The sequence below is a fragment of the Gavia stellata genome, chromosome 1 (genome assembly GCF_030936135.1).
Source record: "Gavia stellata isolate bGavSte3 chromosome 1, bGavSte3.hap2, whole genome shotgun sequence".
In the NCBI taxonomy this organism is placed as follows: domain Eukaryota; kingdom Metazoa; phylum Chordata; class Aves; order Gaviiformes; family Gaviidae; genus Gavia; species Gavia stellata.
The window spans coordinates 96,209,889-96,225,106 of NC_082594.1; the positions used below are offsets into that span (position 1 = coordinate 96,209,889).

A 15,218-nucleotide genomic window follows, 5' to 3' on the forward strand; every position below is an offset into this window, starting at 1 on the left:
GAACAGTCAGATTTTGTTCTGTGTGACTCAAAGTTTTCTCAACATTTGTAAATTCTCCATATAACCAGACACAAAGATTAGAGGATACAGTTTTAATTATGATTGTATAAGTATGAAAGAGTACTGTTGATTTAGAAGGAGTTACAAAAACACACAAAGTATACATCTATGTTGGAATAAGAAATTAAATGCAATAAAACCTACATCTGATTTTTTTGTTTTACAAGGAGTGTTTTCAGTATCTGTCTAAGTAAGCTTTGTAGCTGAAACACTAATCCAAAAGCAGTGCCTTGCACAGATCAGATTATTCTTCCTTGCCAAACAGATCATCCAGAAGAGATAAGTATTTGATCTCTTTCACACGAAGGGATGGTGGTTGTCTGCTCCAATCATCTTCATTCTGAAATCAGTAACCCAGAGAATATCTTAGAATATAATATTGAAAACAAGAATAATTAAAAGCTGGACAACATAAGATTGAATGAGCGGTTTCATTTCCACATACAAATCTGTGAAAAAGTGGACCTTTAGATTGCACATCCTCTTAAAAGATTACAACATGCACATTTTTATCAATCTTGCAGAATATTTTATTTAAAATATTTTCTATCATTAGACTTTTGCAGATATTTTCAAATTAAATAATGCTGTATTTTCTTCATTAAGATGCTTATACTTGAAAGTCTTGCAAGTCATCTATGTCTCAACACCAAAAATCATACAAAATAATGAGGTAGAGAGAAAGAAGAAAAAAGTGTCAGCTAAACAAGCACAACTCTGTTGCTGAAATCTATCTGTCAAATACAGATACTGTAGTCCCAAAATATTGCTGTTAATTCATGGTAAGACTTGAACAGAATGGCAATTGGATTCTAAAGTTGAACAAGATTTAAATACCTTCCTTTCTCTGATTTTTTCCATTTTGTATTTATCTCTTCATTAAAATATTCTTATACTGTACCAAAGATAGCCTAGGTATTGCAGCTAACTAACAAAATAATAAAGTCAATAAAACTCAATAAACTATACTGGCACCAGTTTGGGCGCAGTTCATTAAAAACAGTGCTATATGTCAGTATGACAGTTACAGCAAGGCTTTGGAGCTGATGAGGAACTGATTATCCCAGCATGATGATGACTGATTATAATTTCTATTGATGCTCTTTCTTCCTTTTTGATTTCAGCTGTAACCTTCCTCCCATAACTCCATGTACCATTCTCAACTGGGGCTCTCAGGCATCAACCACTCCTGGAAAGCCCATCCACTGGCTGTCCTCCAAGCCAAGATAATGTCTTCTTCATACCCAAACAAAACCTCATCTCTTAGGCTGATCAGAACAGACGTTTCACCACAAATGTCCACTTCAACCTCCTGCTTATTTCACAAGCACCTTTTCCTCCACACCTTCAACTTGTGAAGGCTGCCTCTTGGTTCCACCGCCACTTGCACCCCACCTTCACCCCATAGAAGCCACCTCCTTCCTTCACCTGCCAGAAATCAGGTCATACTCAATGGCTAAATAAGCCATCCTGTGAGGCGAAAAAAACGGTCAAACACATTGAACAGCAAGTGTATCTGTGCCTCTGCTTCTTTCACCCTTGCTTTTTGGTACAGAGCTTAGCACCATTTTCAAGGCAAAAATCCTCTGGGCACAGGTTCTGACCTTCTTTTTGTTTCTGTGGTACTGAGGCTCACGAGGTCCCTTATCCTGACACAATCTCCTGAGAGCAATCACTGTTTAAATATTGAGTTATAACTTAAGCACAGAATTCTTCTGGAAAAACAAAGAACACTCACTGAACAAAACCTAATGCACACTTTGAACCACAGGACTGCTGTATAAAACATGTTGAAGGGCTTTGATTTTATCTGTACAAGATGGAAAAATTCTTCTCAATGACAAAGTGAAAAATAAACCACCATGGAAAGCAGAGCAAACCAGCAGCATTGGGCCGTCGTTAGACGTCAGCGACAGTTTGAGATGCTACAGAAGAAAGAGCTGGTAAGCTAAGAGACAGGAGTCAGGTTAATAGCACAGTACGTGAGGAACATTGGTTTAAACTATGTCACTGTTGAACTTGAATTTAAAGGAATGCTATGTTTCTAAACGGTCTGAATACAATCAGACACATTCTGTACAAGCATAGCAACACATTGGCTAAGCCAAAATAGCAAAACTAAGTGTTGGCAGAAGGGCTTCGGTTTTATCTGTTATGAAGTTTTTAAAAATCAGCATAATTGCCTTATGCACCATCTATTTTAAAATGTTCCATTCAGCACAAGATGGCAAGATCAGATTAATCTCTGCAGTTTGTTGATACCGCATTTTTATTTACCCTAAGTAGCAGGCTGGTGGAGATATACAAAATTGATCCATCAATACTGCTCTTGCTCTACACGTACCAGTAATGTGGTGTATTATGTACAAGTTTCTATGAAGTTATAAAAAATACATAGCTATTTTCTGCAGTGTCACTGGAGTTAAAAGTATTTCCTGACTACCTCAGCAAGCGAACAGATTGTTTGACATGTGACAATGATATTTGTGGATGAAGTGGCATTCACACCCATTGTTCATGGACAAATACACCTGTTTTCCCTTCTCTTTTTTTTATCTTCTAGAAAAATGTCACAGAGATGTGACAACTATTAGGCACGGGGATGTTACAGGGCTCCTCGTCGCTGTTTGACTTCTCTGCTTCATTCTAAACCTCCCAGAAAAAAAATAATTACTTGAATAAAACAGGCACGAATACACAAAGATGAAAACTGTTGCAGTCTCCATTGGATAAAGCACTAATGATAAAGTTGAGCAAATTATATCAATGTACTGCACTGTTCCTTTGCTCAGATATACCGGTTTTACCTTGAGAGGAACCTTTATTGTCTGGAAAGCAGGGATTTGATTCTCTCTCCAGTTCAGCCCATCCACAAACTTTTTGTATTCCACTTGCTTATGGTCATCTTCAAACCTAAGCAGAATATCCATAAGATGACTCAAGATTAAAGGAAATTTTTAACAAAGTTGTATCAAGTTATCTACAGCATACTAATACATTACCTTTTGGATAATAATTTTTCACTCCTTCATTCCCAAACACTGGTAGGAGTACAGAAAAACACTACCAAACTCTCACTACTGCTAGATCATACACTCTATTCCATATACTTACACCTTATTAATGTCTCTCATAGTAGAATTCAACTTCTTTAAGGTTTATTACATTTCAACTAATTTCATTTTGCTTTTGAAGCATTGCCCAACCTTTTCCAACACTGGGATCTCACAACTGGTGACAAACAGAGTTGGGATGATCAGTGTAGAAAAGAAACAGGTAGAATCATAGAATCACAGAATCATTTAGGTTGGAAAAGAAGTTTAAGATCATCAAGTCCAACCCTAAACCGAACACTGCCAAGTCCACCACTAAACCATGTCCCTAAGTGCCACATCTACATGTCTTGTAAATACCTCCAGGGATGGTGACTCAACCACTTCCCTGGGCAGCCTGTTCCAATGTTTGATAACCTTTTCAGTGAAGAAATTTTTCCTAATATCCAATCTAAACCTTCCCTGGTGCAACTTGAGGCAGTTTCCTCTTGTCCTATCACTTGTCACTTGGGAAAAGAGACTGACACCCATCTCTGCAACCTCCTTCCAGGTAGTTGTAGAGAGTGATAAGGTCTCCCCTCAGCCTCCCTTTCTCCAGACTAAACAACCCAGTTCCCTCAGCCGCTCCTCATAAGACTTGTTCTCTAGACCCTTCACCAGCTTGATAGATGGAATGACAGCTTGATAGGTAGAATGATATGAGAGAGCTGTGCTATAACACAGCTGACCTGCTTTACATGGCTTCTACAGTCATTTCCTGAAAATAAGCAATCCTTCAAAAATGCTGTTTGCACACACCTTGGGATCAATTTACAATTGACAAACACACAGCTCTCTAACCTACCAGATAACATCCAGATTTAAAAATCACAACCCTTGTCATTTGGTAGTTGGTTTATGGCATTGTTCTTTATTTCTATGGAAGAAATACATATTTCTGTCAGTTATGAGGGTCCCCTAACTGCATGAAGATATATATGCTGCCAGCTAAAGTCTACAGGTACATGTGGAACATGCTATCTCCCTCCCTCAAATTTCTAAGATCATTATCCTGCACTAATAAACTCCATGGGAGCACATTTGTAAGACACGTCATCCAACCATAGTGATTGTGTGATTCTGTGATCTTTCTGCTATTGATTTGGATGAAGCATCTTCAGAAAAAAGGTCCTCAATTCAGCAAAACACTTAGGTGATAAAGGCACTTCGGAACCACTGTTATTTCAGTGGGATGAATGCTAGTCAAATGCTTGAAAGATATCTGCAAGCTGAAGCTACCATGCAAATTGTTTTTGAAATTAGCAGCTTACCTGCTCTGCTACAAATACTGTACTAGCAGCTTCTGTGAATTACACGTGTCTTACCGAACACTACCTACATATAAAAGGGACCTGGTTGAGGCATATAAGCACACCCTGGAAGTGTCTGTGCTACACTAGGGTCCATGGAGAGACATGTACAACTAGCAAGACTCAATACCTATTCTTTGGTGGGAAACATCAGGTTAAACAATTCTGCCCTGTAATCTGGTGAGACAAATACTACTGCACAGGAGCAGGATCATCTCCAGGAAACAAGTCTTTTAGAAAATAATTTTATCTTGTTTTTAAAGAAATAATAGCACTGCACAAAACATGGGTCTCAAAACCCTTCAACCACTGCAGAGGATTCTGGTAAAAATTAAGCATGAAGGTACTTTAAGGGAGAATCTACAGCACAAACTGGGAAAACAATACCAGAGTAGAGGAGAAATAAATCTAGTGACAAAAATAAACAGCAATAAACTGCAACTCATCCTCTCCTTCCCCTCCCCCCACACCTTTCATTTAATAGTCAGTAGGAGAGATAATAATAAAATATACTGAAAGCCATAAACAGAGATGCTAGAGATAAACTGGAATGTTAAGTATAGTGAGTTATGCTGAAGATGAAAGCAGAAGTCAGAAAAGAATGCTACTGTTACTTGTATTAAAGAGGAGCCTGAAACATTGCCATGAGAAACCCTCCTACGATACCTTGCTTCTTTACAATAGCTCACACACAAGTTAACACTTTCATAAAGCCTTACTTTTGGGGAATATATCCAATATGCAAGAAAATTATCACTCCCGCTTCTAGGGGGTTCTTGTTTGTTTCATGTTTTTTGCACGTGGCAATGGGGAAAAGAAAGGAGTTTTGCATTAGAAGTAACAAGACAATAAAAAAGCTTACACCTCTTCGAAAAAAACTATGCTAAGCAGATTTTGAATGTCAGAACTATCATGACAATTATTTTTTTCTTTTACTACATGTGTATTTATGTCTTGTTCATTGTGAAAAGTCAAAAGATTAAGTCTACCGCCAAGATGCAGAGCTATATAAGTAGGATTTTTAAATAAAGAACAACTGAAGGCCTGTAACTACTTAAACTTTATGTTGAGGCAATGAAGTCAAGGAAAGCATTGCTTCTGCTTTCCAGAAACATTAACAAGGAGAAAAGTCCTTTGATGTGACAGCACTAGCAAACTGAGATGACAACATGGGCATGAAGTTAGCTATAACCAAAGATTTTAACGTGGGCAGAGGAAATAGGATTCCTAAATCCCATATTTAAATAGCTACAGAAAGCAGCTTAAAATATTACTCTAGAATAATCCAGAAAGAAGAAAAAAAAAAAATCTACTCTTTAGCTCTCTTTCCTGCTGTGACTTATTGTATCAATCTACTAAATGCACACACCTTGCAATTTGGCACAGAGTATCCAGATGGACTGTGGAGATATCAATTTGTGCATTATTAGGACAGAAATGTCATACATTTCAGTGGCTGGAGTTAATATGACTGAAACTGCTCTTCAGGAAAGGAAATTAGATTTGTCTTATCAAGAAGATGCAACAAAGATCTCTTGAAACCATGCTTCTCTTCAGTTTTGCCCTGTGGCTTTACCAATGCATGTGATTTTAGGCTATGAAAGTCACTCCCCCATCCCTATCATAGTTTGCAGAGCTTTTTTTTTTCATTGACATTACAGAAATAATTGCACATTTCTCCTTCTAAAAATATATTCGTAATGAAATACTCCAGATATGTGAAAAATCTGGTTAAATCACATTATGACCATTTCTGAGGATGCTTTGGCAACTAAAGGCTACTTACAAATATTTTTCTTTCCCATCAAGAAATCTGTAACCCAAACATTTATGTCAAAAGTTAATGTACATGCAGAGTTTTTTTACTGTATTAGTTTTGAATAACATTTTTTAAGAAGTTAGTCTGATAATGATAGAAGAGAAGCATCATGCTGCTTTAATCTTAGAGAAAATGTTGGGATTCTTCAGCCTGTTTAATAGTCTCTGTGTAACACAGGTATATACCTAAATTGTCATAAACCGCTTTTACGAGAAGATTTAACAGCAAGCATGGACAAGTCTATGCCGCTGATCAGTATGAATTAAGAAATGGCTACCATCCTGTGTATACATATATTCGCACCTTGAACAACTATAAATTGAACCATCAGTTCCTCAGCATACTGAATAACAGAAAGAATTTCTTTTAAGTGATCCAAATATTAATGCTAGAGAGTCTTTATCACAAATGGCATAGGGAGTCTCAGGCAGCAAAGGCAACGAGCGAAAGACAGAGTGCAGGAGAATGATCATGTGACCACTTCCAATTTCGCTCCTGCTACCAGGACACTTGCTGTAGCAGGAAAAGAGGGTTTGCTTCCTGAAAGAAGTAGGTCAGCCCCAAAAAAATATTACAGGCAGGCAACTAGGCAAAAAATTATTACCCAGCCACAAACCAGAGAAAAGCTGAGCAGGCAGAAGTGGCCTGGCCTGGCCTATTAGTGACTTAAGAACTGGGATGACCATGTAGGAGGCCCATTGCCATCAGGCACTGCTACCTGAGACACTAGGGATTAACTTTTTCAAAACCACAAGCCCTGCTCCACAGTCCAACAGACTCACTCTGGTACTGTGGAGAGGTGAAGAACTACACAGCCGCTTTTAACAGAAATGTAAAGACATATTTTAAAAAATGGGGACATACACTTAACGACTAAACTAATGCAGAACAATCAACATCTAATACTTGTAAACTTGTCATCTATTCTTTCTTCCCTCCATTTTTTCTTTCCTTATCTGCCAGCTTTTATACACCCTCTGGGGAAGGACTGAATCTTTTTAAGTCCTTGTTAGCATACATTTAGCACTGCAGTAAATAAAAATAACAGAAAAAAACCCCTAAATTCATTACTTAAGCACTTTAGCAACATTTATTTATTAAACAAACTATAATTGTTCATTATACCTGCATAATTTTAAAGAAATGCTTATAATGAGTCCTGCAGTTTTCTGGCAGAAACAATTGAGTACCTTCTGCATTGCTTAATACATTGTGATTAGAAGTCTGTATTGCCCTGTGATTGAAAAACTAAGTGAGAACAAGCTGACGGAGAAAGGCAATACTTTTTAACAAGCCAGCTCAGGTAAATTGGAAAAACGAGCACATTGTTGGGTACCTAAATCCTACTATTCCACCATCCTGCAATTAAAAATGTAGATTTACTCCAGACAATTTGAAAGGGTCTTATGAAACCTCACAGTTTTTGTGCTAATTCTTCCTGCACTCTGTGGAAACTGAATGGTCTTTGGGTACAGTAAACAAAGTCTTGGGTCATCTGGAGGTGACCACAAAATTAGACAGTAACTTGTAGTCCCATCCCATGCTTTTAATAAGTGACAGATCATTGCAGTATAATTTACAATTGTAAATAATACTTTAAGAGTATTACCTTTCAAAATGGAAAAATAGAACCATTAAGTCCTACAAAAAGTCTTTGCCACCTAATCTCAGATAGCAAAGCTGAATAAACATATAGCTTCAGTCTTCAACTATTATCTGATCACATTGTCTAGCATCATTTTATAGCTGAATAGGGTCCAGCTAGTGCATTAGCTATATATGCTGATTTTGCGGGAATCAATCCAACAGCTTTTATTGTACCGCCTTCTTCCTTCATAAACACAGATACACACAGTAGGAACACCACCACCACTTGCTTCAGAAACATCAATGGACACAAAATTACATGCTTCCTCATCCAAAAAAACTCAGGGAAATAATATTGTTGACAAACTTTGCCCACACTGAATTGCATTCTCCCCAGGAGTGAGACAGTTCTTCATTAACAATAAACCTGCCTGTTTCATGATTCTTCAGTCCCAAAGAAAACTACAGAAAGCAGGAGGAAAGGAAGAAAAAAGTCTAAATCTCATACAGCCAACTATACCCTTTGATTTCCAAATTACTGGAAATCAACTCCTAGTAAACAGACGTAAAAAAAAAATCTTTCCGTGACTCTGAACCCTTGTGAAACAAAAAAATTACCAGGCAGTGCCAGCTGCACACATTATTAAGAACGTGACAATCTTCCTTCTTATCTTCAGTGCAGTGACTCACCACAAAAACTGCCATCTTTCAAAGCAGCTGATATTGTAACTTAAAACTGGCATTACACATAGCACTCTATCACATGAAGTACTTCTCACACTGATTTCTGACGCCCAGCTTTACACCATTTACCTTTCTCATACAAAAATCTGCAATACAGGCTGGCCACAGCCCCTTTAGAAACAAAGGAAAAGCGATGATAATTTAGAAATCCAGCTCTTATACAAGCTGAGGAGGTAACGCTCTCCTTCTACATTGCCTACAGAAAGAACATACAGCAGCTGAATCCTAATTCAGCTGTCACGGGTACCTGCCTAAAGCTGGGTGAAATCCAGCCCTTGGTCTCCTCCTTGTCTTCTAAGCTTATCTCTAATTTTTATTATAGTGTACTGGGCTTTTTGTTTTTAACTGCCTACAGTGAGACTCTTCAGGAGAGAAGAGGTTCATCTCACAAAATTTTTCCCCAGTATAAATTCACAAACAATAAACACATCTGTGGAGCCTATGATGTGCCATGCTTGTCTGTTTTTCATCAGCATTGAGTTAGTACATAAAGGAAAACCTGCAGTCCCTTGTCTGTGCTTCTATTCAATTTCAGCCTTTATGAAGTGGAAACTATGAGAACCCCTTGTATAGTACAGGATGTCAATTGTCCTCCAATACTTTTTGTGCTGGGCAGCTTAGTGGGAGTTCTAAAACATGAGTTTTAGATTAACACTAAAATTCAGACATGCTTCTGATGACTAATGCTTGTAACCTAACTGTCAGAAGTGATGAACGGCAAACAAATTGCCAAAGTTGTTTATCTGGCTACTGCAGGGAAATATTCTGGGAGGTTTTGGTCTGGAAACGGGGCCTTTGTGAAAAGCAGCCCCTTAGGCTTCTTAAAGCAGTCTTGTTGATACTGATTTAAGTTGGAAGTCTTGCTTACAGTACAAAGATGCTTTATTAAAATGGATTCCACATTTCTGCCTGACAAGAGTCTTTTCATTATTTGATAAATCCAGATGCTTAGTTTGCAATTCCTCCTGAAATCAAGAAGCATATCTACCTGAAAGCATCTAAACATGACAGAAGACAAGATCTTCTCCTGCTTTTTACATAGTATGAAGGCACAGACAAAACATTTAAGGATTTCCCACAAGGGAAAGAAGAGACCAATGAGTATGCATTTATACCTGTTACCAGAAAATCTGGCCATGAAAATCAAACTCAACCTGAGATGAGTGTTCAAAACACTACAGGTTACTCTGAACTCTACTTTTTAATACAAGTGCACTGAGTACTAGTTCTTTTCACCCCTATTCCCATTAAGACAGCTAGCCAAACAATTTGTCTTGAAACAATTAAATGTGCTATGGAAAAATACCAAAACCATGCCAATACTCCTTATTCTTTTTAAAAACTACAATAAAGTATGTTTCAGGTGAGATTAATAGGACTAGCAAACCACTTTTATTTACTACTGATGCTGTCTACTTGACTCAAGGACAGTTCATTGTATTCATCTTGATATGTTTCTTAAAACTCACATAATGTGCATTCAGATCATTGGTTTTACCTTACATATACACAGGAACAACTAATGCAGAAAAAGTGAACCTCATTGATAATATTAAGTATCAGTAGCTGATTCCCATAAGACTAGTTTCATAGAATTCTGGCAAAACCCAGTTGATCTACCACACCAGATAAAATGAAGAGAAGTTTCTAAGATGGATGCACCTTAGCTGATTATAAATACTCAACAAATAGGGAAGTCTGCATGTGTATAGGGAGAAAATCAGCATCATGAATTTATTAGTATTATATAAACGAAAAATTCTTAAGAACTGTGTCTGCAGTAGATATTTAGCATTGATTTGCACCCATCCATGCTCGTGATACTGTCCGTCCTTTAACTTACATGGTCAGTAAAGCTTGCAGATCATCATCAGCCAGTGGCAACTTAAAGGACTTGCAAATAGTCCTGCATATCTCATGGGGCAGCACTCCACATCTACACAAACATAAAGAGAGGGAGAGGAGTGTACATTAGGTATTTTCCAGATTTACTTCAAATGAATGTTGCTGTGAATAGGAAAACAAGTGAGGAATATTGGGGTAGAGGTAGAGAAAACAATGAGTTTTATGAAATTTAGCTATTACAAAGCTGAGAAACGTGAAGTGCACATAGTGGCCTGTCTCCCTCATGCTGAAGTCCTTAGTGATTCTTTGTGATTCTTTATCTATGACATCACAGAACAAAAAGGGCAAATGAGTCATATAAAGAATCAGCTACAAATCCTTTTCTTTTCTCCCTTAAATCACTATTTTTCCTCTCTGATTTAAAATACTGTGTTTTGCCTGTGAACGGGCATCCGAGTATGTCACAGAATGTTCAGTACAGCAGCTATAATAAAAAGTCCACAAACAAAACGAAAAAGAGACAAAAAGGCTATCCTTTTCTTGTCTACTGTCAAATGCTGAGAAAGGCTTAACATTACAGATAATATTCTTTGGACACAATATATCATTTGCTCAGCAACAAACAGAAAGTAGGTAGGTTAACAAGCAGAGCTTCCCAAATAACAGCTTAGGATAAATAGAGGAAACTTACTTGTCACGGTCGTTGTATATAAGCACTGCAGACAGTTGTTCAAAATTCTGAAAGCTATTTTTCTTCAGTTGTTCTTGAGCCACTGCAAGGAGGAAGTGGAGGTCCATTTCATATTTATCTCTCACACTGTAATAGCGCCCGAGAGTCATAATTTCATGTTCTGAAAACGCTCCATCAGTGATACTGACTATCAAATTTCTGTTCACAAAAACAACAGCCTACATTAGTTTTAAGTAAAGGAGTTAAAAACAGTTAAAAATAACTAAAGTTGGGGGGAAAAAAGATTAAAGGGCACTCTTTATAAAATGCTGTATTTAGATCTCTAAAGAATGTCTTCACTTAAATTTGAAATCCAGATCTGTTCAAGAAGGTATGATGGAAATTACCTGAACTCTCAAACTTTTGCAGGATGTCCACATCTCCTCAGTAGTTGGCTATACATACAACAATACATAATAATCATGACTGAAGCCTTTTACCAGAGGTGCCATACTGGCATGGAATATTAGCAGAGATTAATTTTGTCATTGCATTTATCCAGCAAGATAGTATTACCCTGTTTTGTTCCTATTGTATTTTGCATTCTGCAGCACGTCATTAATTATCTGTAAACAAAAAGCATGCACACCAACAGTTGCATAAAATAGAGAAGAGAATTAACAATGGCAGAGGAGAAGTGGGGCAGAAGACCCCAACAGAGAACAGAATATTAATCAAGTGTCAAGTCACACTTCACGAAGTATTGTGACAGCTGGCCCTGTTGGGTAACTTTCAGGGGAAAGCTGGGGGAAGGGAAACTGGTCACAGAGGGAGAGCAGAAAATTACACCCAACTTGTAATCACAAACCTTCCTGGCAAGAATGGAAGACAGGAGGCAGTAGCAAGATCAGTTTATGCTTGGACACTGTCAGTGGAGAATCAGACCCCATGCAGGAAAGAGCCTGAGATGCACTCTCCCAAGATTGCTTGTGCTGCTCAGATGAATCAGCCCAATCCAAGGAAGAAGAAATGTTCCTGAGATTCATCTGGTGGGCCAGCGCTGGCACTGAATGACTAATAACTCCTGTTAATATCAAGAATTTGTTGCTGGTAATAGAGCTGGAGTGATTTCTGGGTAAGCTCCTGAAGGCACTTGTAGTATATCAGCAAATGGACACAAACTTTGGAGCTTAAGAACCAGGACTAATAATCATAGTTCAGAACAATCTCCGTCTGCTTTATATTGTTGGTGGAGGGAGAAGAAGGACTAATTTTAAAAACTACATTGTCTTTGTAGTGGGGTTTTGTTGCCTTCAATGATCACAGAGTTCGTATGTCCTGGATGTTGACACAACATAAAGGAAGAAAAACACCAGTAGTGAGGTATGCAAGGAAACCCAAGAGGATTCCTGCTCTCCCGGAAAAAACTGGCCTGAATTGTAGGTTACTTCAGCTGTTACAAGGCCTCTTGTCAAACCTGGCTTAGTGTAACTATACATTGGTGTTATGAACCCAAACGCCTGCCTCTGGTGAACTCACGTTCAACAGAATTTTTTTTAACAGCAAGCATCAACATAGGTCCATGTGCCTCAATCAAAAGATTAATTATATATAATACTTCTGGATAAACTACAGTAATAATAAACTTCACTGTAATTGCTGATGCAATTAGAGCTGTACCTTGTCATACCCTTGAGGGTACTACATCACTGTGATTATATACCAATCTTTGAAAACAAATGGAAGAAATTATTAGTAATGTACAAAGTTCTGACACAAGACTCAAACTTCTGGCTGGAGAATAGTTAAATTCTTGAATGAATCTGATAATGAGTCTCTTAACATCCACATGTGAACTGAAAGCACAGGAACTTCATATCCTCCCAAATGGTGAAATTTTATCAACAAACATCATTTTTCACTTGCTTCCCCTCAGAGGCTTGTGCGTTCCTGTTCAAATGAAGATTATCTCTTCACAGAATATGATTGCACTTAAACAGCTATTCAAAAAAGGATGCTAAACACTGTATGGTGTCCACTTTGGCTCAACTGCTGCTTTTTTCATATTAAATAAATCAGAAAGATCCCTTATTTGCAGTGGCAAGAGATAAATATAAGGAGAAGACAAGCTGTTGTCAGTAGCAAACCTTATTTGAGATTATGCAAACTCCATGACTGTATTGGGTTTGCGTGGCAAGGTTTTGGTAGCGGGGGGGCAGGGCTACATGGGTGGCTTCTCTGAGAAGCTGCTAGGAGCTTCCCCTATGTCCGACAGAACCAACGCCAGCCGGCTCCAAGATGGACCTGCCACTGGCCAAGGCCGAGCCAATCAGCAATGGTGGTATTGTCTCTGTGATAACATGTTTAAGAAGGGGGGAAAAAAAAAAAACCAAACTGCACAGCGGCAATTGCAGCGGGAGAGAGGAGTGAGAATATGTGAGAGAAACAACTCCGCAGACACCAAGGTCAGTGAAGAAGGAGGGGGAGGAGGTGCTGCAGGTGCCAGAGCAGAGATTTCCCTGCAGCCCATGGTGAAGACCATGGTGAGGCAGGCTGTGTCCCTGCAGCCCATGGAGGTCCATGGTAGAGCAGATATCCACCTGCAGCCCATGGAGGACCCCATGCCGGAGCAGGTGGATGCCCAAAGGAGGCTGTGACCCCGTGGGAAGCCTGCGCTGAAGCAAGCTCCTGGCAGGACCTGTGAACCCGTGGAGAGAGGAGCCCATGCTGAAACAGGTTTGCTGGCAGGACTTATGACCCTGCAGGGGACCCACGCTGGAGCAGTCTGTTCCTGAAGGACTGCACGCCATGCAAAGGACTCATGCTGGAGCAGTTCGTGAAGAACTGCAACCCATGGGAAGGACCCATGTTGGAGAAGTTCATGGAGAACTGTCTCCCGTGGGAGAGACACATGCTGGAGCAGGGGAAGAGTGTGAGGAGGAAGGAGCAGCAGAAACAACGTGTGATGAACTGACTGCAACCCCTATTCCCAGTCCCCCTGTGCCACTTGGGGGGAGGAGGTAGAGAAAATCAGGAGTGAAGTTGAGCCTGGGAAGAAGGGAGGGGTGGGGGGAAGGTGTTTTAAGATTTGGTTTTATTTCTCATTATCCTACTCTGATTTTGATTGGTAATAAATTAAACTAATTTCCCTGAGTTGAGTCTGTTTTGCCCATGGCAGTAATGATGAGTGATCTCCCTGTCCTTATCTTGACCCATGAGCCTTTCGTTATATTTTCTCTCCCCTGTCCAACTGAGGAAGGGGAGTGATAGAGCGGCTTTGATGGGCACCTGGCATCCAGCCAGGGTCAACCCACCACAATGACCAAAACTTGGTCCATCTACTAATATCATTATCTTGTCAGTATTATTATTCCACTTACTGAATATTATTATTTATATTGTAGCAGCATTGAGAGATCCAGTCAAAACTGGAGCCTCTTTCCTGGAGCCTGCAGTAGTACTACTGAAAACACAAAGAGGACAATACTGCCTGATAAGCCTGGCACTCTAAATCTCTAAATGCTTGGGCTGGCAAAGCTGAAAGCATGTAGATAACATCACCCATCTGAATATTTCCACAGACTGGATTTCCACACGTGGCACAGATTTTCCAGTGTCAGGATTTCAAAGGTCGTTTATTTTCTCAAGCCAGTCAGTGACAATCAAGTCACCAAAACCCCCAGATAAAATTATTGTCTCATTTGGGAACTAAGAAATATTCTAGTGATTGCTAGGGACTAATGAGTGAGACCCGAGATTCGCAAACAGAATTATATCTAAACTCTTCCTGACAAATTAAACAAGCTGCAATGATTGTTCCCACAGCTTAGTTATCTTTTGTTTTACTTTTTTTTTTGTTCTAGAAGAATAAGACAGATTGTAATCTGAATTTGGTAGAGAAAGAAGAAATGATAATTCAGCACTTGAGAGCTGTTTCTCAAGCTGGATTGAAGATAGGCATCTTTGTTAAACCCGCATGGTTCTTTGTCTCTAACAGTGAACAGTCTTACCAGTAGCTTATGAGAAAAAGCAGTCTGGATAGGACCATATGATGCACAGGCATCTAAGTTTTAGTCTTTTTTTTTTTCTTC

The 15,218-nt window shown here is 38.9% G+C and overlaps 1 protein-coding gene across 1 annotated transcript in view; it reads right to left on the minus strand.

Moving 5' to 3' along the window:
- Nucleotides 1-304: 304 nt before the first annotated feature.
- Nucleotides 305-15,218, minus strand: part of EFHC2 (EF-hand domain containing 2) — a 67,780-nt gene continuing 52,866 nt past the window's right edge. The window contains exons 12-15 of the mRNA XM_059825008.1: nt 11,149-11,346; nt 10,456-10,548; nt 2,868-2,973; nt 305-400 (exon numbers count right to left, since the gene is read on the minus strand). Of these exons, the coding sequence (XP_059680991.1) occupies nt 305-400; nt 2,868-2,973; nt 10,456-10,548; nt 11,149-11,346 (493 nt within the window). The remainder of the gene's footprint in view (nt 401-2,867; nt 2,974-10,455; nt 10,549-11,148; nt 11,347-15,218) is intronic.